We start from the raw sequence: 20,713 nt of genomic DNA, 5'->3' as shown, positions 1-20,713 counted from the left end.
TACACCATTCCTTATCTCTGTGACCTGCTCCATCCCCCTACACCCCTCCCTATCTCTGTAACCTCCTCCAGCCCCACTACACCCTCCCTATCTCTGTAACCTCCTCCAGTCCCCTACACCCCTCCCCATCTCTGTAACCTTCTCCAGCCCCCTACACCCCTCCCTATCTCTGTAACCTCCTCCAGTCCCCTACACCCCTCCCTATCTCTGTAGCCTCCTCCAGCCTCCTCCAGCCCCCTACACCCCCCCCCCTATCTCTGTATCCTCCTCCAACCCCCTACACCCCTCCCCATCTCTGTAACCTCCTCCAGTCCCCTACACCCCTCCCTATCTCTGTAACCTCCTCCAGCCCCCTACACCCCTCCCTATCTCTGTAACCTCCTCCAGTCCCCTACACCCCTCCCTATCTCTGTAACCTCCTCCAGTCCCCTACAACCCTCCCTATCACTGTAACCTCCTCCAGTCCCCTACACTCCTCCCTATCACTGTAACCTCCTCCAGTCCCCTACACTCCTCCCTATCTCTGTAATCTCCTCCAGTCCCCTACACCCTCCCTATCTCTGTAACCTCCTCCAGCCCCCTACACCCTCCCTATCTCTGTAACCTCCTCCAGTCCCCTACACCCCTCCCTATCTCTGTAACCTCCTCCAGCCCCCTACACCCCTCCCTATCTCTGTAACCTCCTCCAGCCCCCTACACCCCTCCCCATCTCTGTAACCTTCTCCAGCCCCCTACACCCCTCCCTATCTCTGTAACCTCCTCCAGTCCCCTACACCCCTCCCCATCTCTGTAACATCCTCCAGTCCCCTACACACCTCCCTATCTCTGTAACCTCCTCCAGCCCCTACACCCCTCCCTATCTCTGTAACCTCCTCCAGTCCCCTACACCCCCCCCCTATCTCTGTATCCTCCTCCAACCCACTGCACCCCTCCCTATCTCTGTCACCGCCTCCAGCCCCCTACACCCCTCCCTATCTCTGTAACCTCCTCCAGCCCCCTACACCTCTCCTTATCTCTGTAACCTCCTCCAGCCCCCTACACCCCTCCCTATCTCTGTAACCTCCTCCAGCCCCCTACAACCTCCCTATCTCTGTAACCTCCTCCAGTACCCTACACCCCTCCCTATCTCTGTAACCTCCTCCAGTCCCCTACAACCCTCCCTATCACTGGAACCTCCTCCAGTCCCCTACACTCCTCCCTATCACTGTAACCTCCTCCAGTCCCCTACACTCCTCCCTATCTCTGTAACCTCCTCCAGTCCCCTACACCCTCCCTATCTCTGTAACCTCCTCCAGCCCCCTACACCCTCCCTATCTCTGTAACCTCCTCCAGTCCCCTACACCCCTCCCTATCTCTGTAACCTCCTCCAGTCCCCTACAACCCTCCCTATCACTGTAACCTCCTCCAGTCCCCTACACTCCTCCCTATCACTGTAACCGCCTCCAGCCCCCTACACCCCTCCCTATCTCTGTAACCTCCTCCAGCCCCTACAACCCTCCCTATCTCTGTAACCTCCTCCAGCCCCCTACGCCCCTCCCTATCTCTGTAACCTCCTCCGGCCCCCTACACCCCTCCCTATCTCTGTAACCTCCTCCAGTGCCCTACAACCCTCCCTATCACTGTAACCTCCTCCAGCCCCCTACAATCCTCCCTATCTCTGTAACCTCCTCCAGCCCCCTACACCCCTCCTATCTCTGTAACCTCCTCCAGCCCATACACCCCTCCCCATCTCTGTAACCACCTCCAGCCCCCTACACCCCTCCCTATCCCCCTAACCTCCTCCAGCCCCCTACACCCCTCCCTATCTCTGTAACCTCCTCCAGCCCCCTACACCCCTCCCTATCTCTGTAACCTCCTCCAGCCCCCGTCATCCCTCCCTATCTCGGTAACCTCCTCCAGTCGCCTACATCCCTCCCTATCTCTGTAACCTCCTCCAGCCCCCTACAATCCTCGTTATCTCTGTAACCTCCTCCAGTCCCCTACACCCCTCCCGATCTCTGTAACCTCCTCCAGCCCCCTACACCCCTCCTTATCTCTGTAACCTTCTCCATCCCCCTACACCCCTCCCTATCTCTGTAACCTCCTCCAGCCCCACTACACCCTCCCTATCTCTGTAACCTCCTCCAGTCCCCTACACCCTCCCTATCTCTGTAACCTCCTCCAGACCCCGACATCCCTCCCTATCTCAGTAACCTCCTCCAGTCCCCTACACCCTCCCTATCTCTGTAACCTCCTCCAGACCCCGACATCCCTCCCTATCTCAGTAACCTCCTCCAGTCCCCTACACCCTCCCTATCTCTGTAACCTCCTCCAGACCCCGACATCCCTCCCTATCTCAGTAACCTCCTCCAGCCCCCTACAACCCTCCCTATCTCTGTAACCTCCTCCAGCCCCCTCCACCCCTCCTTATCTCTGTAACCTCCTCCATCCCCCTACACCCCTCCCTATCTCTGTAACCTCCTCCAGCCCCACTACACCCCCCCTATCTCTGTAACCTCCTCCAGTCCCCTACACCCCTCCCCATCTCTGTAACCTTCTCCAGCCCCCTACACCCCTCCCTATCTCTGTAACCTCCTCCAGTCCCCTACACCCCTCCCTATCTCTGTAACCTCCTCCAGCCCGCGACAACCCTCCCTATCTCTGTAACCTCCTCCAGCCCCCTACACCCTCCCTATCTCTGTAACCTCCTCCAGCCCCCTACACCCCTCCCTGTCTCTGTAACCTCCTCCAGCCCCCTACACCCCTCCCTATCTCTGTAACCTCCTCCAGCCCCCTACACCCCTCCTCATCTCTGTAACCTCCTCCAGCCCCCTACAACCCTCCCTATCTCTGTAACCTCCTCCAGCCCCCTACACCACTCCCTATCTCTGTCACCTCCTCCAGCCCCCTACAACCCTCCCTATCTCTGTAACCTCCTCCAGCCCCCTACACCCTCCCTATCTCTGTAACCTCCTCCAGCCCCCTACACCCTCCCTATCTCTGTAACCTCCTCCAGCCCCCTACACCCCTCCCTGTCTCTGTAACCTCCTCCAGCCCCCTACACCCCTCCCTATCTCTGTAACCTCCTCCAGCCCCCTACAACCCTCCCCATCTCTGTCACCTCCTCCAGCCCCCTACAACCCTCCCTATCTCTGTAACCTTCTCCAGCCCCCTACACCCTCCCTATCTCTGTAACCTCCTCCAGCCCCCTACACCCCTCCCTATCTCTGTAACCTCCTCCAGCCCCCCTACACCCCTCCCTATCTCTGTAACCTCCTCCAGCCCCCCTACACCCCTCCCGATCTCTGTAACCTCCTCCCGCCCCCTACACCCCTCCCTATCTCTGTAACCTCCTCCAGCCCCTACACCCCTCCCCATCTCTGTAACCTCCTCCAGCCCCTACACCCCTCCCCATCTCTGTGACCATCTCCAGCCCCCGAACATCCCTCCCTATCTCTGTAACCTCCTCCAGCCCCCGTACACCCCTCCCCATCTCTGTGACCATCTCCAGCCCCCGAACATCCCTCCCTATCTTTGTAACCTCCTCCAGCCCCCGTACACCCCTCCCCATCTCTGTAACCTCCTCCAGCCCCTACACCCCTCCCCATCTCTGTGACCATCTCCAGCCCCCGAACATCCCTCCCTATCTCTGTAACCTCCTCCAGCCCCCTACACCCCTCCCTATCTCTGTAACCTCCTCCAGCCCCCTACAACCCTCCCTATCTCTGTAACCTCCTCCAGCCCCCTACACCCCTCCCTATCTCTGTAACCTCCTCCAGTCCCCTACACCCCTCCCCATCTCTGTAACCTCCTCCAGCCCCCTACACCCCCCCATCTCTGTATCCTCCTCCAACCCCCTACACCCCTCCCGATCTCTGTAACCGCCTCCAGCCCCCTACACCCCTCCCTATCTCTGTAACCTCCTCCAGTCCCCTACAACCCTCCCTATCACTGTAACCTCCTCCAGTCCCCTACACCCTCCCTATCTCTGTAACCTCCTCCAGCCCCCTACACCCTCCCTATCTCTGTAACCTCCTCCAGTCCCCTACAACCCTCCCTATCTCTGTAACCTCCTCCAGCCCCCTACACCCCTCCCTATCTCTGTAACCTCCTCCAGCCCCCTACACCCTCCCTATCTCTGTAACCTCCTCCAGCCCCCTACACCCCTCCCCATCTCTGTAACCTCCTCCAGCCCCCTACAACCCTCCCTATCTCTGTAACCTCCTCCAGTCCCCTACACCCCTCCCGATCTCTGTAACCTCCTCCAGCCCCCTACACCCCTCCTTATCTCTGTAACCTCCTCCATCCCCCTACACCCCTCCCTATCTCTGTAACCTCCTCCAGCCCCACTACACCCTCCCTATCTCTGTAACCTCCTCCAGTCCCCTACACCCTCCCTATCTCTGTAACCTCCTCCAGCCCCCTCCACCCCTCCTTATCTCTGTAACCTCCTCCATCCCCCTACACCCCTCCCTATCTCTGTAACCTCCTCCAGCCCCACTACACCCCCCCTATCTCTGTAACCTCCTCCAGTCCCCTACACCCCTCCCCATCTCTGTAACCTTCTCCAGCCCCCTACACCCCTCCCTATCTCTGTAACCTCCTCCAGTCCCCTACACCCCTCCCTATCTCTGTAACCTCCTCCAGCCCGCGACAACCCTCCCTATCTCTGTAACCTCCTCCAGCCCCCTACACCCTCCCTATCTCTGTAACCTCCTCCAGCCCCCTACACCCCTCCCTGTCTCTGTAACCTCCTCCAGCCCCCTACACCCCTCCCTATCTCTGTAACCTCCTCCAGCCCCCTACACCCCTCCCCATCTCTGTAACCTCTTCCAGCCCCCTACAACCCTCCCTATCTCTGTAACCTCCTCCAGCCCCCTACACCACTCCCTATCTCTGTCACCTCCTCCAGCCCCCTACAACCCTCCCTATCTCTGTAACCTCCTCCAGCCACCTACACCCTCCCTATCTCTGTAACCTCCTCCAGCCCCCTACACCCTCCCTATCTCTGTAACCTCCTCCAGCCCCCTACACCCCTCCCTGTCTCTGTAACCTCCTCCAGCCCCCTACACCCCTCCCTATCTCTGTAACCTCCTCCAGCCCCCTACAACCCTCCCCATCTCTGTCACCTCCTCCAGCCCCCTACAACCCTCCCTATCTCTGTAACCTTCTCCAGCCCCCTACACCCTCCCTATCTCTGTAACCTCCTCCAGCCCCCTACACCCCTCCCTATCTCTGTAACCTCCTCCAGCCCCCCTACACCCCTCCCTATCTCTGTAACCTCCTCCAGCCCCCCTACACCCCTCCCGATCTCTGTAACCTCCTCCAGCCCCCTACACCCCTCCCTATCTCTGTAACCTCCTCCAGCCCCCGTACACCCCTTTCCCATCTCTGTAACCTCCTCCAGCCCCTACACCCCTCCCCATCTCTGTGACCATCTCCAGCCCCCGAACATCCCTCCCTATCTCTGTAACCCCCTCCAGCCCCCTACACCCCTCCCTATCTCTGTAACCTCCTCCAGCCCCCTACAACCCTCCCTATCTCTGTAACCTCCTCCAGCCCCCTACACCCCTCCCTATCTCTGTAACCTCCTCCAGTCCCCTACACCCCTCCCCATCTCTGTAACCTCCTCCAGCCCCCTACACCCCCCCATCTCTGTATCCTCCTCCAACCCCCTACACCCCTCCCGATCTCTGTAACCGCCTCCAGCCCCCTACACCCCTCCCTATCTCTGTACCTCCTCCAGTCGCCTACAACCCTCCCTATCACTGTAACCTCCTCCAGTCCCCTACACCCTCCCTATCTCTGTAACCTCCTCCAGCCCCCTACACCCTCCCTATCTCTGTAACCTCCTCCAGTCCCCTACAACCCTCCCTATCACTGTAACCTCCTCCAGCCCCCTACACCCCTCCCTATCTCTGTAACCTCCTCCAGCCCCCTACACCCTCCCTATCTCTGTAACCTCCTCCAGCCCCCTACACCCCTCCCCATCTCTGTAACCTCCTCCAGCCCCCTACAACCCTCCCTGTCTCTGTAACCTCCTCCAGCCTCTTCTCTTCTATGTCTCTCTTTCTCTCTCTGTCTCTCTCTGTCTCTTTCTCTCTCTGTCTCTCTCTCTGTCTCTGTCTCTTTCTCTCTCTGTCTCTGTCTCTCTCTCTCTGTCTCTCTCTCTGTCTCTCTCTCTGTCTCTCTGTCTCTCTCTCTCTGTCTCTCTCTCTCTCTCTGTCTCTTTCTCTCTCTGTCTCTCTCTCTCTCTCTCTCTGTCTCTCTCTCTGTCTCTCTCACTCTCAGTCCGTCTCTCTCAGTCCGTCTCTCTCTGTCTCTCTTTCTCTCGCTCTCTTTTCCTCTCTCCCTGCCTGTGTCTCTGTCTCTCTCTCTCTCTCTCTCTCTCTCTCACATCCATCCATCCCTAATATCTCGGCAGCTGGCCCAGTGTGGGGCTGCGGTCCGTCTCCGGGGAAATGTTCCTCTGCGTAGCCGGTGGTTTGCCGAACTTCACGTTGGGCCGTGGGGGGTGGTGGGGGGTGGTGGGGGGTGGGGTGAGAAGGGGGGGGGGGCTACGCAGTGATCCAGCCGGCCGCGGTCGCTTATTGTTCCTCCCTCCGCGACGATCGGGAGCGTTCCGCATCGCGGGAGCCCGCCTCGCGTCCTGTGTCCCGCAAACCCCACCCCAACCTTTCACTTCTGCCCCCACCCCCCCCCCTTTTGCAAACCCCCGTCTCCAGGCAAACTGTCGCCGTGCAAGGTGCTGAACGGCGGTTGTCAAGACCTCTGCCTGCTGACGCCCGAGGGTCGCGTCAACTGCTCGTGCCGGGGAGGGAGGATGCTGCTGGATGACTTCACTTGTAGCGGTGAGTGGGGGTTGGGGGGGGGCGGGGGGGGGGGGGGGGTGAAGGGTCTGCGTGGGTTTCCCTCCGGGAACGCCGGTTTTCCCTCCCACGATGAACAAAGAACAACAAAGAAATGTACAGCACAGGAACAGGCCCTTCGGCCCTCCAAGCCCGTGCCGACCATGCTGCCCGACTAAACTACAATCTTCTACACTTCCTGGGTCCGTATCCCTCTATTCCCATCCTATTCATGTATTTGTCAAGATGCCCCTTAAATGTCCCTATCGTCCCTGCTTCCACCACCTCCTCCGGTAGCGAGTTCCAGGCACCCACTACCCTCTGCGTAAAAAACTTGCCTCGTACATCTCCTCTAAACCTTGCCCCTCTCACCTTAAACCTACGCCCCCTAGTAATTGACCCCTCTACCCCGGGGAAAAGCCTCTGACTATCCACTCTGTCTGTGCCCCTCATAATTTTGTAGACCTCTATCAGGTCGCCCCTCAACCTCCGTCGTTCCAGTGAGAACAAACCGAGTTTGTCCAACCGCTCCTCATAGCTAATGCCCTCCATACCAGGCAACACTCTGGTAAATCTCTTCTGCACCCTCTCTAAAGCCTCCACATCCTTCTGGTAGTGTGGCGACCAGAATTGAACACTATACTCCAAGTGTGGCCTAACTAAGGTTCTATACAGCTGCAACATGACTTGCCAATTCTTATACTCAATGCCCCGGCCAATGAAGGCAAGCATGCCGTCTGCCTTCTTGACTACCTTCTCCACCTGTGTCGCCCCTTTCAGTGACCTGTGGACATGTACTCCTAGATCTCTCTGACTTTCAACACCCTTGAGGGTTCTACCATTCACTGTATATTCCCGACCTGCATTAGACCTTCCAAAATGCATTACCTCACATTTGTCCGGATTAAACTCCATCTGCCATCTCTCCGCCCAAGTCTCCAAACGATCTAAATCCTGCTGTATCCTCTGACAGTCCTCATCGCTATCCGCAATTCCACCAACCTTTGTGTCGTCTGCAAACTTACTAATCAGACCAGTTACATTTTCCTCCAAATCCCGAAAGATGTGTTTGTTCGGGGCTGTTTAGCACACCGGGCTAAATAGCTGGCTTGTAATGCATGTCATGTGAGAGCACCTTTAAGACATGGATGTTTGAGCAATGTACCTTTAAGAAAACAGTGATGTCAGAGAGTGGGTGGAGCTGGGCTTTAGATCAGCCATTTTGCAGTTTAGTTTTGCAGTTTGAAAAGAGCTGGAGCGTGTCTGTGTTTGCAGTGAGCTGGATCTCTGTCATGAAAGACTATCTCTGGATCATTTAGAACATAGAACATAGAACGATACAGCGCAGTACAGGCCCTTCGGCCCACGATGTTGCACCGAAACAAAAGCCATCTAACCTACACTATGCCATTATCATCCATATGTTTATCCAATAAACTTTTAAATGCCCTCAATGTTGGCGAGTTCACTACTGTAGCAGGTAGGGCATTCCATGGCCTCACTACTCTTTGCGTAAAGAACCTACCTCTGACCTCTGTCCTATATCTATTACTAAGTGGTTACTATTACTATTACTAAATATTACTATTTGGGTGATTTAAACTTATAATAGTGAAACCTTTAACCTGATGTGATTCTGTTTAAAGGTGTTAAGTCTCTTGGAAGTTTGAAGGAACATTTTGAGGAATTATTTAGTGTTGCAGTATTTTCTGAGTTATCTTTGAAGTAAGGGGTGTTGAGAGATCCAATGTTTATTGAAGATGTTAAGTTGAGTTCATGGAATAAACATTGTTTTGTGTTTAAAAACCCACGTGTCCACAATTGTCATCCCACACCCAGGGAACAAGCCGTGTGCTCGGAAAAGCAACCAACCAATGGGAGAGATTGGTTGAACTCCATGATACGTGTTCGGGTTCTGAAAACTCCTCGCCCATAACACGCAGAACGGGGCCAGCAATTCCCGTGCCAGCCTCCCCGAACAGGCGCCGGAATGTGGCGACGAGGGGGATTTTCACTGTAACCTCATTGTCGTGTTAATTGTTGGATCCTTGTGTCTATCCGGGCCCCTGCTCCCTTCGCGATCCCCGGATAGGTTGACCGATATCTCGGGTTGCGATATCGGTCAAGTTAATTGAAACTTTATTTGAGTCCATTCCTAACACAGACTTTAGGAGCCACAGTGCGAGTGTGGGTTAAAGTCTCGGGTCTCCAGCTTAAAACATAGAACATAGACCAGTACAGCACAGAACAGGCCCTTCGGCCCTCGATGTTGTGCCGAGCCTTGTCCGAAACCAAGGTCAGGCCCTCCCACTCCCTGTCATTCTGGTGCGCTCCATGTGCCGATCCGATAACCGCTTGAAAGTTCCTAAAGTGTCCCGGCTCCACTATCACAGCAGGCAGTCCATTCCACACCCTAACCACTCTCTGAGTAAAGAACCTACCTCGGACATCCCTCCTATATCTCCCACCCCGAACCTTATAGTTATGCCCCCTTGTCACAGCGACATCCACCCGAGGAAATCGTCTCTGAACATCCACTCTATCTATCCCCCTCATCATCTTATACACCTCTATTAAGTCGCCTCTCATCCTCCTCCGCTCCAAAGCTCCCTCAACCTTTCCTCATAAGACCCACCCTCCAATCCAGGCAGCATCCTGGTAAATCCCCTCTGCTCCCTTTCCAATGCTTCCACATCCTTCCTATAGTGAGGAGACCGGAACTGCACACAATACTCCAAATGTGGTCTCACCAGGGTCCGGTACAGTTGCAGCATAACCCCGCGGCTCTTAAACTCAAGCCCCCCGTTAATAAACGCTAACACACTATAGGCCTTCTTCACGGCTCTATCCACTCGAGTGGCAACCTTCAGAGATCTGTGGACATGAACCCCGAGATCTCTCTGTTCCTCCACATTCCTCAGAACCCTGCCGTTGACCCTGTAATCCACATTCAAATTTGTCCGACCAAAATGAATCACCTCGCACTTATCAGGGTTAAACTCCATCTGCCACTTCTCGGCCCAGCTCTGCATCCTATCAATGTCTCTTTGCAGCCTACAACAACCCTCCACCTCATCCACTGCTCCACCAATCTTGGTGCCATCAGCAAATTTACTGACCCACCCTTCAGCCCCCTCCTCCAAGTCATTGATAAAAATCACAAATAGCGGAGGACCCAGCACTGATCCCTGTGGTACACCGCTGGTAACTGGTCTCCAGGATGAACATTTTCCATCCACCGCCACCCTCTGTCTTCTATGTGATAGCCAGTTACTGATCCAATTGGCCAAATTTCCCTCTATCCCACACCTCCTTACTTTCTGCATGAGCCGACCATGGGGAACCTTATCAAACGCCTTACTAAAATCCATGTATACCACATCAACTGCTCTACCTTCATCTACACACTTAGTTACCTCCTCAAAGAATTCAATCAAACTTGTGAGCCGACCATGGGGAACCTCATTGTGTTCAGTTTTGGTCTCCTTAAGACTAGGGAGGTTATGCTGCAATTGTATGAGGTGTTAGTGAGGCCACACCTGGAGTATTGCGTTCAGTTTTGGTCTCCTTACTTGAGAAAGGACGTACTGGCGCTGGAGGGTGTGCAGAGGAGATTCACTAGGTTAATCCCAGAGCTGAAGGGGTTGGATTACGAGGAGAGGTTGAGTAGACTGGGACTGTACTCGTTGGAATTTGGAAGGATGCGGTGGGGGGGGGGGGATCTTAGAGAAACATTATGAAGGGAATAGATAGGATAGATGCGGGCAGGTTGTTTCCACTGGCGGGTGAAAGCAGAACTAGGGGGCAGAGCCTCAAAATAAGGGGAAGTAGATTTAGGACCGAGTTTAGGAGGAACTTCTTCACCCAAAGGGTTGTGAATCTATGGAATTCCTTGCCCAGTGACGCAGTAGAGGCTCCTTCATTCAATGTTGTTTCGATAAAGATAGATCGTTTTTTTGAAGAATAAAGGGATTAAGGGTTATGGTGTTCGGGCCGGAAAGTGGAGCTGAGTCCACAAAAGATCAGCCACGATCTCATTGAATGGTGGAGCAGGCTCGAGGGGCCAGATGGTCGACTCCTGCTCCTAGTTCTTATGTTCTTATTCTACGAATTTAGTTAACATTTGCATGAACACACACAGTAAGAACTTTCATCAACTACACAGCGACAGTAATCTATGTATAACCCTTAATGAATTCCCCCTTAACTGTTCCAATTCAATAACAAAATAAAACCGGAAACCGCTTTTCGAAGGTGTGGCCGGCACTCAGTATTCTTACTGGTATAAGACTTGTTAGTGATATTCTGTCCCCCTTTTCAAACGGCAGGCTTGGATTCCTTTCCAGAAAGCAATTATCACTTTTAAGTTGTCAAGCAGTCTGGAACCAACTTTAAAAATGAAGATAGAGAGAGGCATTTCTTTCCACCAGCGAAAGTAGGAACTCACAGACCCACAGCCCGGTCCACCCACAGAATGACATCACCGAAGCCATGTGGCAAGACAAAAATGTTTATTTGAGGGACACTCACATGACATTCTGATGGAAACACCCAAAGTTTTTGACCCATCGACCGCCCAATAATTCCACTCACCGGGTTTGTAAGTTAAAACGCAATTACTGCTTATTTATAATGAGAGTAACATAGAACAAAGAACAAAGAAACATCCAGCACAGGAACAGGCCCTTCGGCCCTCCAAGCCCGTGCCGACCATGCTGCCCGACTAAACTACAATCTTCTACACTTCCTGGGTCCATATCCCTCTATTCCCATCCTATTCATGTATTTGTCAAGATGCCCCTTAAACGTCACTATCGTCCCTGCTTCCACCGCCTCCTCCGGCAGCGAGTTCCAGGCACCCACTACCCTCTGCGTAAAACACTTGCCTCGTACATCTCCTCTAAACCTTGCCCCTCGCACCTTAAACCTATGCCCCCTAGTAATTGACCCCTCTACCCTGGGGAAAAGCCTCTGACTATCCACTCTGTCTGTGCCCCTCATAATTTTGTAGACCTCTATCGGGTCGCCCCTCAACCTCCGTCGTTCCAGTGAGAACAAACCGAGTTTATTCAACCTCTCCTCCTAGCTAATGCCCTCCATACCAGGCAACATTCTGGTCAATCTCTCCTGCACCCTCTCTAAAGCCTCCACATTCTTCTGGTAGTGTGGCGACCAGAATTGAACACTATACTCCAAGTGTGGCCTAACTAAGGTTCTCTACAGCTGCAACATGACTTGCCAATTCTTATACTCAATGCCCCGGCCAATGAAGGCAAGCATGCCGTCGGCCTTCTTGACTACCTTCTCCACCTGTGTTGCCCCTTTCAGTGACCTGTGGACCTGTACTCCTAGATCTCTCTGTCAATACGCTTGAGGGTTCTACCATTCACTGTATATTCCCGACCTGCATTAGACCTTCCAAAATGCATTACCTCACATTTGTCCGGATTAAACTCCATCTGCCGTCTCTCCGCCCAAGTCTCCAAACAATCGAAATCCTGCTGTATCCTCCGACAGTCCTCATCGCTATCCGCAATTCCACCAACATAGGGAAGGAAGGAGAGGCTGCAGAATATAACAGTTATGGCAAGGTGTCAAGAAAGGATCAACTCAATACGCGGTAGGTCCATTCAAAAGTCTGATGGCAGCCGGGAAGAAGCTGTTCTTGAGTCGGTTGGTACGTGACCTCAAACTTTGGTCTCTTTTTCCCGACGGAAGAAGGTGGAAGAGAGTGTGTCCGGGGTGCGTGGGGTGCGTGGGGTCCTTAATTCTGCTGCTGCCTTTCCGAGGCAGCGGGAATTGTAGACCGAGTCGCTGGATGGGAGGTTGGTTCGCGTGATGGACTGGGCTACATTCACGACCGTTTGTAGTTTCCTGCGGTCTTGGGCAGAGCAGGCTCCACACCGAGCTGTGATACAACCAGAAAGAATGCTTTCTATGGTGCATCTGTAGAAGGTGGTGAGGGTCGTAGCTGACACGCCGAATTTCCTTCGTCTTCTGAGAAAGTAGAGTCGTTGGTGGGCTTTCTTAACTATAAAATAGATCCAGTAAATGCAACTACCTGCTGCATATTTCATGGTTACTGTCATTATAAATAAGCAGTAATTGCGTTTCAACTTACAAACCCGGTGAGTGGAATTATTGGGCGGTCGATGGGTCAAAAACTTTGGGTGTTTCCATCTGAATGTCATGTGAGTGTCCCTCAAAAGAAACATTTTTGTCTCATCACATGGCTTCGGTGATGTCATTGTGGGGGTGGAGCCGGGCTGTGTTTCTGTGAGTTTCTACTTTCGCTTTGAATTTGGACTGGGTTTAGCACACTGGGCTAAATCGCTGGCTTTGAAAGCAGCCCAGGGGGGGCCAGCAGCACGGTTCGATTCCCGTGCCAGCCCCCCCCCCGAACAGGCGCCGGAATGCGGCGACTCGGGGCTTTTCACAGTCACTTCATTGGAAGCCTACTCGCGACAATAAGCGATTTTCGTTTCATTTTAGCGTCGGCATGGGCGGGGGGGGGGGGGGCGGGGGGCGGGGGGGCGGGGGTAACCAGGACCGGCTGTTGGTGATCTGTACACCTAAAAACCTGAAACTATCGACCCTTTCTACTTGGTTCCCACTGGACAGACAAACACAGAGAGGAGGAAAGGGGGGGGGGAAACTTAAGCGAAACAGAAAACAGTCTTTGCTTCCGATGACAGTTCCTAGCATGCTTCCAATAAGCACACCAGGTTAAAGTCCAACAGGTTTGTTCCAAACACTAGCTTTCGGAGCGCTGCTCCTTCCTCAGGTTAATGAAGAGGTATGTTCCAGAAACATATATATAGACAGATTCAACGATGCCAGACAATGCTTGGAGTGCGAGCATTAGCAGGTGATTAAATCTTTACAGATCCAGAGAGAGGGGTAACCCCAGGTTAAAGAGGTGTGAATTGTACCAAGCCAGGGCCCTGGAGCTGTGAAGCAATTGTGCTATCCACAATGCTACCGTGCGACTCTAAGCCTTAGAACAGAGATATCCACGGAAAGAAGAGCGCCCTCGTTGATTGCCATAGTTACCGGAGGTGAAGAAGGCAACAGCGCCAATTCATCCGTTTCCCCCAGCTAAATTAAACAAACCAAGTACCCAGCCGATCTCTGCCATTGCTACCAGTCAATCTATACTCCCATCTAAAACATCATCAGCTTCCGAATCTTACTGTCTGAATGAAATGACCAAACACGGGGCAGCGCGGTAGCATTGTGGGTAGCACAATTGCTTCACAGCTCCAGGGTCCCGGGTTCGATTCCCGGCTTGGGTCGCTGTCCGCGCGGAGTCTGCACGTCCTCCCCGTGTCTGCGTGGGTTTCCTCCGGGCGCTCCGGTTTCCTCCCACAGTCCAAAGATGTGCAGGTTAGGTGGATCGGCCGTGATCAATTGCCCTTAGTGTCCAAAATTGCCCTTAGCGGTGGGTGGGGTTACTGGGTTACAGGGACAGGGTGGAGGTGTTGACCTTGGGTAGGGTGCTCTTTCCAAGAGCCGGTGCAGACCTGATGGGCCGAATGGCCTCCTTCTGCACTGTAAATTCTATGAAACACAGACTTAACATCAAAGAAAACATCAGCCACGATTGAATGGTGGAGTGGACTCGATGGGCCGAATGGCCTGACTTCCGCTCCTAGGTCTTATGGTCTATCTTCACAATTAACAGTCGAATAGTTCGAATAGAACACAAGGAAAAAGTTAAACCTACTATTTGTGGCTGCTACTAACTCTAATTAAGCAACCCAATACAATTCAAACGCCACTTATGAATAAAGCTTTTATTTAACAAACATTTTATTCAGGCGTTTATGGTTTTATAATAAAAGATGCAAATACAAATGTAAAGATAGTTCGTTCAGTGCGTAACACATCCCTCCATCTCTGACGGTTTCGTTTACCCCGATGAAGTCGATAAACGGCGGCAACCTCCGGGCGAACCCGAACGTTGATCCTCTCAGCGCGAACTTAGTCTTCTCACGCCTGAGAAACCCGGCCACGTCGCTGACCCATACCCCCGAATCCGGGGGCTCCGAGTCCAGCCCCCCCCCAGCCCCGGGCAGTTCAAACCCCCTCCTCCAAACACGGAAAGCTGCCGTCACTAAACAGGTCCCCAAACCGCTTGCTGCCCCCTCCAAAACCCCTCCTGCAAAAGCAGGAAGAAGCAGTGAAGAAAAATGTCGAGGGTGAGCGGGAAATCGTCCATAAAGAAAACAGCTGAAAGTCCGACGGGGAGTGGAAAGGTCACCAAGGGAAATGGAGGCTGGAGCACCAGGGGAGGCTGCACAGCTTACGGCTGAAGAAATAACAAAGAACAAAGAACAAAGAAAAGTACAGCACAGGAACAGGCCCTCCGGCCCTCCAAGCCCGTGCCGACCCTGCTGCCCGACTAAACTACAATCTTCTACCCTTCCTGGGTCCGTATCCCTCTATTCCCATCCTATTCATGTATTTGTCAAGATGCCCCTTAAATGTCACTATCGTCCCTGCTTCCACCACCTCCTCCGGCAGCGAGTTCCAGGCACCCACTACCCTCTGCGGAAAAAAACTTGCCTCGTACATCTCCTCTAAACCTCGCCCCTCGCACCTTAAACCTATGCCCCCTAGTAATTCACCCCTCTACCCTGGGGAAAAGCCTCTGACTATCCACTCTGTCTATGCCCCTCATAATTTTGTAGACCTCTATCAGGTCGCCCCTCAACCTCCGTCGTTCCAGTGAGAACGAACCGAGTGTATTCAACCGCTCCTCGTAGCTAATGCCCTCCATGCCAGGCAACATCCTGGTAAATCTCTTCTGCACCCTCTCTAAAGCCTCCACATCCTTCTGGTAGTGTGGCGACCAGAATTGAACACTATACTCCAAGTGTGGCCTCACTAAGGTTCTACACAGCTGCAACATGACTTGCCAATTCTTATACTCAATGCCCCGGCCAATGAAGGCAAGCAAGCCGTAGGCCTTCTTGACTACCTTCTCCACCTGTGTCGCCCCTTTCAGTGACCTGTGGACCTGTGCACCTAGATCTCTCTGACTTTCAATACTCTTGAGGGTTCTACCATTCACTGTATGTTCCCTACCTGCATTAGACCTTCCAAAATGACTGCGGTGATGGCTGCGGAATTCGAAAGGCAGTTTACAAGATACATGGAGACGGTGAGGAAGGAGATGAGGGAGGTTTTGAGTGCGTTGGTGGAGGAGGCGATTTCCCCGGTGAGGACGGAGGTGGCGAGCGCAGTGGCGGAGGTGCGGGAGCAAGGGGAGGCGCTGAAGGAGGTGGAGGAGACGTTATTGCAGTACGGTGATCAACTTGCCTCGATGGGGAAGGAGATGCGGAAGGTGATGGATACGAACGAGGATCTGCGAGGAAAAATGGAAGACCTGGAAAACAGATCCGGGCGACAGAACTTGAGGGTTGTGGGGCTGCCCGAAGGGAGTTGAAGGACCGAGGCCGACTGAGTATTTTGCCGCGGTGCTGGCGAAACTACTGGGGGAGGGGGAGGGCCCCCCTCCCGATACGAGCTGGATCGGGCTCATCGGTCGCGGAGGCCTGCACCGAAGGCGAGTGAGCCGCCAAGGGCAGTGACTCCGTGCTTCCGCAGGTACAGGGTGAAGGAGAACGTCCTGAGCTGGGCCAAGCAGAAGCGGGTGGTGCAGTGGGCTGGAGCTGGTATACGTGTATACCAGGACTTTACGGTGGAGCTGGCGAGGGGGCGGGCTGCCATCAACCGGGTGAAGAGGGCACTGTACATTGGCAAGGTGCGGTGCGGCATTGCATATCCAGCGAAGCTGAGGGTGACTTACAAGCTCAGGGACTTTTATTTTGGAACGGCGGAAGCAGCGGAGGAGTTTGCGAAGGCAGAGGGACTGTGGCAGAACTGACAAATTGAGGAACGGCCATGTGCCGATGTGACCTCATGGCTGTATTTCCTTCTTTTTTGTATCACTGCGCGCGGGTGTAGAGATTCAAGGAGCCAATGTTGTATGCATTTGGACAAGGGAAGGGACGGGACCTTCACTCGAAATGAGGGGTCTTTGGGATGGATAATGCGGGGTTTGTGTGCTAAAACAGGCTGGTTTAGCACAGAGGGGCTGGTTTTAGCACAGGGCTAAATAGCTGGCTTTTAAAGCAGACCCAGGCAGGCCAGCAGCACGGTTCAATTCCCGTACCAGCCTCCCCGAACAGGCGCCGGAATGTGGCGACTAGGGGCTTTTCACAGTAACTTCATTGAATCCTACTCGTGACAATAAAACAATTTTCATTTCAAAAGGGGATCTCTGGGCTTTCCTAGGGCCGGGCGAGGGGGGGGGGGGAAAGGGACCCGGGCGGGGGGCCTCCACGCTGGCCGGTTTAAGCCGGCCAGTGAACGGGGGTGAGGTGGGGGGGGGGGGAGGGGCTGCGGCCATCGGAACCTGGCAGAACAGGGTCCGAGTGGTCTAGCCGGGGTGGAAAGTTGGGGGGGGGAAGGAACCGAGGTTTGGGGGGGGGGGGGAAGGAACCGAGGTTGGGGGGAGGAGTTTTACAAGAGGCAGCGGACGGGAGGAGTTGGAGACTGGGGAGGGGTACAACTCTTGGGTATCATGTACGGTACTTTTTCAGAGGTTGGAGGGCGTTGAGTGTAGGGTAGGGTAGGGTAGGGGGGGGGGACTCTATAGGTAAATGGTGACCATGGGCGGTCCCGGACTCCTTTTTCTTTTTCTCGTTTGTTTTTTTTTTGTTGCCACCGTGGGAGGGTTTGTTTTATTGGATGCATATATTGACAGGTGGGCCGTGGTTTGGGGTGGTGGGAGGATGGGACCATTGGTATTGTTAAGGGGATTAATTTTGTATTTGTTACCGCTTACTGTCTGCGGGTGGGATGCAACGTTTGAAGGAAAATGTGAAAATGGAGACTAAAAACATTTAAAAAATAAATAAATGGGTGTTTACTACCGCAGTGATGTCAGAGAGGGGGTGGAGCTGGGCTGCCTGTGAGCTTTTTACTTTTGTTTTAGGCTGTTTGCTGCAGGGTGAGTTTTAGTTTCGTTTTCAGAGCTGGATAGCTGCAGTCACAGCCAGAAGGGGCATGAATCTCTCTCTGTACTCTAAAGACTGTAAATCGATCAAAGAACAAAGAACAAAGAAATGTACAGCACAGGAACAGGCCCTTCGGCCCTCCAAGCCCGTGCCGACCATACTGCCCGACTAAACTACAATCTTCTACACTTCCTGGGTCCGTATCCTTCTATTCCCATCCTATTCATATATTTGTCAAGATGCCCCTTAAATGTCCCTATCGTCCCTGCTTCCACTACCTCCTCCGGTAGTGAGTTCCAGGCACCCACTACCCTCTGCGTAAAAAACTTGCCTCGTACATCTACTCTAAACCTTGTCCCTCTCACCTTAAACCTATGCCCCCTAGTAATTGACCCCTCTACCCCGGGGGAAAAGCCTCTGACTATCCACTCTGTCTATGCCCCTCATAATTTTGTAGACCTCTATCAGGTCGCCCCTCAATCTCCTTCGTCCCAGTGAGAACAAACCGAGTTTATTCAATCGCTCCTCATAGCTTATGCCCTCCATACCAGGCAACATTCTGGTAAATCTCTTCTGCACCCTCTCTAAAGCCTCCACATCCTTCTGGTAGTGTGGTGACCAGAATTGAACACTATACTCCAAGTGTGGCCTAACTAAGGTTCTATACAGCTGCAACATGACTTGCCAATTCTTATACTCAATGCCCCGGCCAATGAAGGCAAGCATGCCGTATGCCTTCTTGACTACCTTCTCCACCTGTGTAGCCCCTTTCAGTGATCTGTGGACCTGTACTCCTAGATCTCTTTGACTTTCAATACTCTTGAGGGTTCTACCTGGATCCTGGTGATTTAAAATAACAGTAGTGACTTTAACCTGATGTGCTTCTGATAAAGGTTTTGTTTTTAAGTCTTATGGATGTTAAAAGGAAAGCTTAAAGGATTACTAAGTGTTGTATTCTTTGGGGGGTGTATTTGAATTAATTGCTAAGATATTCACTGTTTGTTTTAAAAAGGTTAACTTGAGTTCATACAATAAACATTGTTTTGCTTTGAAAACATTTTTCCATTTCTGCTGTCCCACACCTGTAGAGTGGGCCGTGCGCTCCCCGTACCACAGTCTAGTAAAAGTTGTGGGTCAGGGGAACTCCATGATACACTTTGGGGTTCTCTAAACCCTGGCCCGGAACACTGTACCGACGCCCCCTCCACCACTGTCCCCACACCCCTGTTCCCGTACCGTCCTCCCCGAACAGGCGCCGGAATGTGGCGACGAGGGGCTTTTCACAGTAACTTCATTTGAAGCCGACTTGCGACAATAAGCGATTTTCATTTCAGTTTCATGGCTGCCACTACCACCGGTCTTGTGGAGACAAACACGGAATTAACATTAAATAAAACAGCTTCACAATTAACAGTCAAAACAGTTTTTGAACACAAGGAAAAAGTTAAACCTACTCTTTATATGGAATCATGACAGTGGAGAAGGAGGCCATTCAGCCCATCGTGTCACTGCTACTAACTCCAATTAAGCGACCCAATACAGTTCAAACGCCACTTATAAATAAAGTTAACAAACTTGCATGGACGCTTTTGGAATTCGAGAGAGACCCTTTCAGGACCAGATCCCGTACACCTAGCAGCACTTGGCAAAATTGGCGTTCAACTTAAAATCCTTCCGTCTTGTCGGGCTCAAATCCTGGGGCGCACAGACCTGGCTCCTCCCATCAATTACATCACCTGTACCCCACTGCACCTGTCACATGGCCTGATTAGCTAGGACTAAATACGATCCCCTCATAAATTATCTAGTCTCCGAGGAATCTCCAGCAATCATTATTTTTTTTTAACGTTTGGAGCACCCAATTACTTTTTTCCAATGAAGGGGCAATTTGTTGCGGCCAATCCACCTGCCCTGCACACCTTTGGGTTGTGGGGGCGAAACCCACGCAGACACGGGGAGAACGTGCAAACTCCACACGGACAGTGACCCAGAGCCGGGATCGAACCTGGGACCTCGGCGCCGTAAATTTAGGTACTCTAAATTCAAACAAAATATATGGCGCCCCACGGGAGGGGTTAACGGTGTCGGGGGGGGCATTGCGCGCTCCCTCTCTCGGGAGGACGTCCAATCGTTAACCTAGCCCACCCCCAAAACCCACCCCCAAAAAATCTGCCATTAAAGGCGTGATAACCATTGAAGTACAAATAGTTGTTGGAGATGGAGCAGGTGCCCGGCGGGATTTGTAGTCCGCCCTCCCATTGAATCCCGTTCTGCGGAAGGGGTTAAAAGACTACATCTCCCGGCGGCCCGCGCGGCAGTGCGCATTGGGTTGGGCGTAGGTCCCCTCCCCGACACATCGTGACGAGCGGCTGGGCCTTGCGTCAGCAAAGGGGGGGGGAAGTGAGCGGCAGCGCGCGGTGCCCGACAGGATCTGTAGTCCGCCCTCCCATTGGGCGCCGGTCTGCGGAGGTTTAAAAGACTGCAGTACCCGGCGGCCCCCGCGGGGGCGGTCTTGGGTGGGTGGGGAGACGCCCACCATTGTGACGAACGGCGGCGGCCGACCAATGGGTGGCCAGAACCGTCTGGTATTGCATCAGCAATGGGAGCCAGAGCGGTGCCCGACGGGATTTGTAGTCCACGCTCCCATTGAGCCCGGGTCTGAGGAGGGGTGAAGGAAACTACACCTCCCGGCGCCCGCCTCCCCAGCCGCGCGGTGGGTCTGGCCGCGCCGGCCTGACGGGCCGGGCCCAGCCCCGCGCGCAAGGCCCGCCGGGAGCTGTAGTCCGCCCTCCCATCGGCCCCCGGTCTGGCGAAGGGCGGAAAGACTACAACCCCCGGCGCCCCCCGCGCGGGGCCCAC

General features: G+C 53.5%; 1 protein-coding gene across 1 annotated transcript in view; it reads left to right on the top strand.

Annotated features, from left to right (window-relative positions):
* LOC140405320 (low-density lipoprotein receptor-related protein 1-like) overlaps positions 1 to 11,193 on the top strand; it is a 69,240-nt gene extending 58,047 nt beyond the window's left edge. The window contains exons 9-10 of the mRNA XM_072493611.1: positions 6,705 to 6,830; positions 11,156 to 11,193. Of these exons, the coding sequence (XP_072349712.1) occupies positions 6,705 to 6,830; positions 11,156 to 11,193 (164 nt within the window). The remainder of the gene's footprint in view (positions 1 to 6,704; positions 6,831 to 11,155) is intronic.
* The last annotated feature ends 9,520 nt before the right edge of the window (positions 11,194 to 20,713 follow it).

This window comes from Scyliorhinus torazame, chromosome X, assembly GCF_047496885.1.
Source record: "Scyliorhinus torazame isolate Kashiwa2021f chromosome X, sScyTor2.1, whole genome shotgun sequence".
Taxonomy (NCBI): domain Eukaryota; kingdom Metazoa; phylum Chordata; class Chondrichthyes; order Carcharhiniformes; family Scyliorhinidae; genus Scyliorhinus; species Scyliorhinus torazame.
The sequence above is the reverse complement of the archived record's forward strand: the minus strand, read 5'-3'. Positions and strand labels throughout refer to the sequence as shown.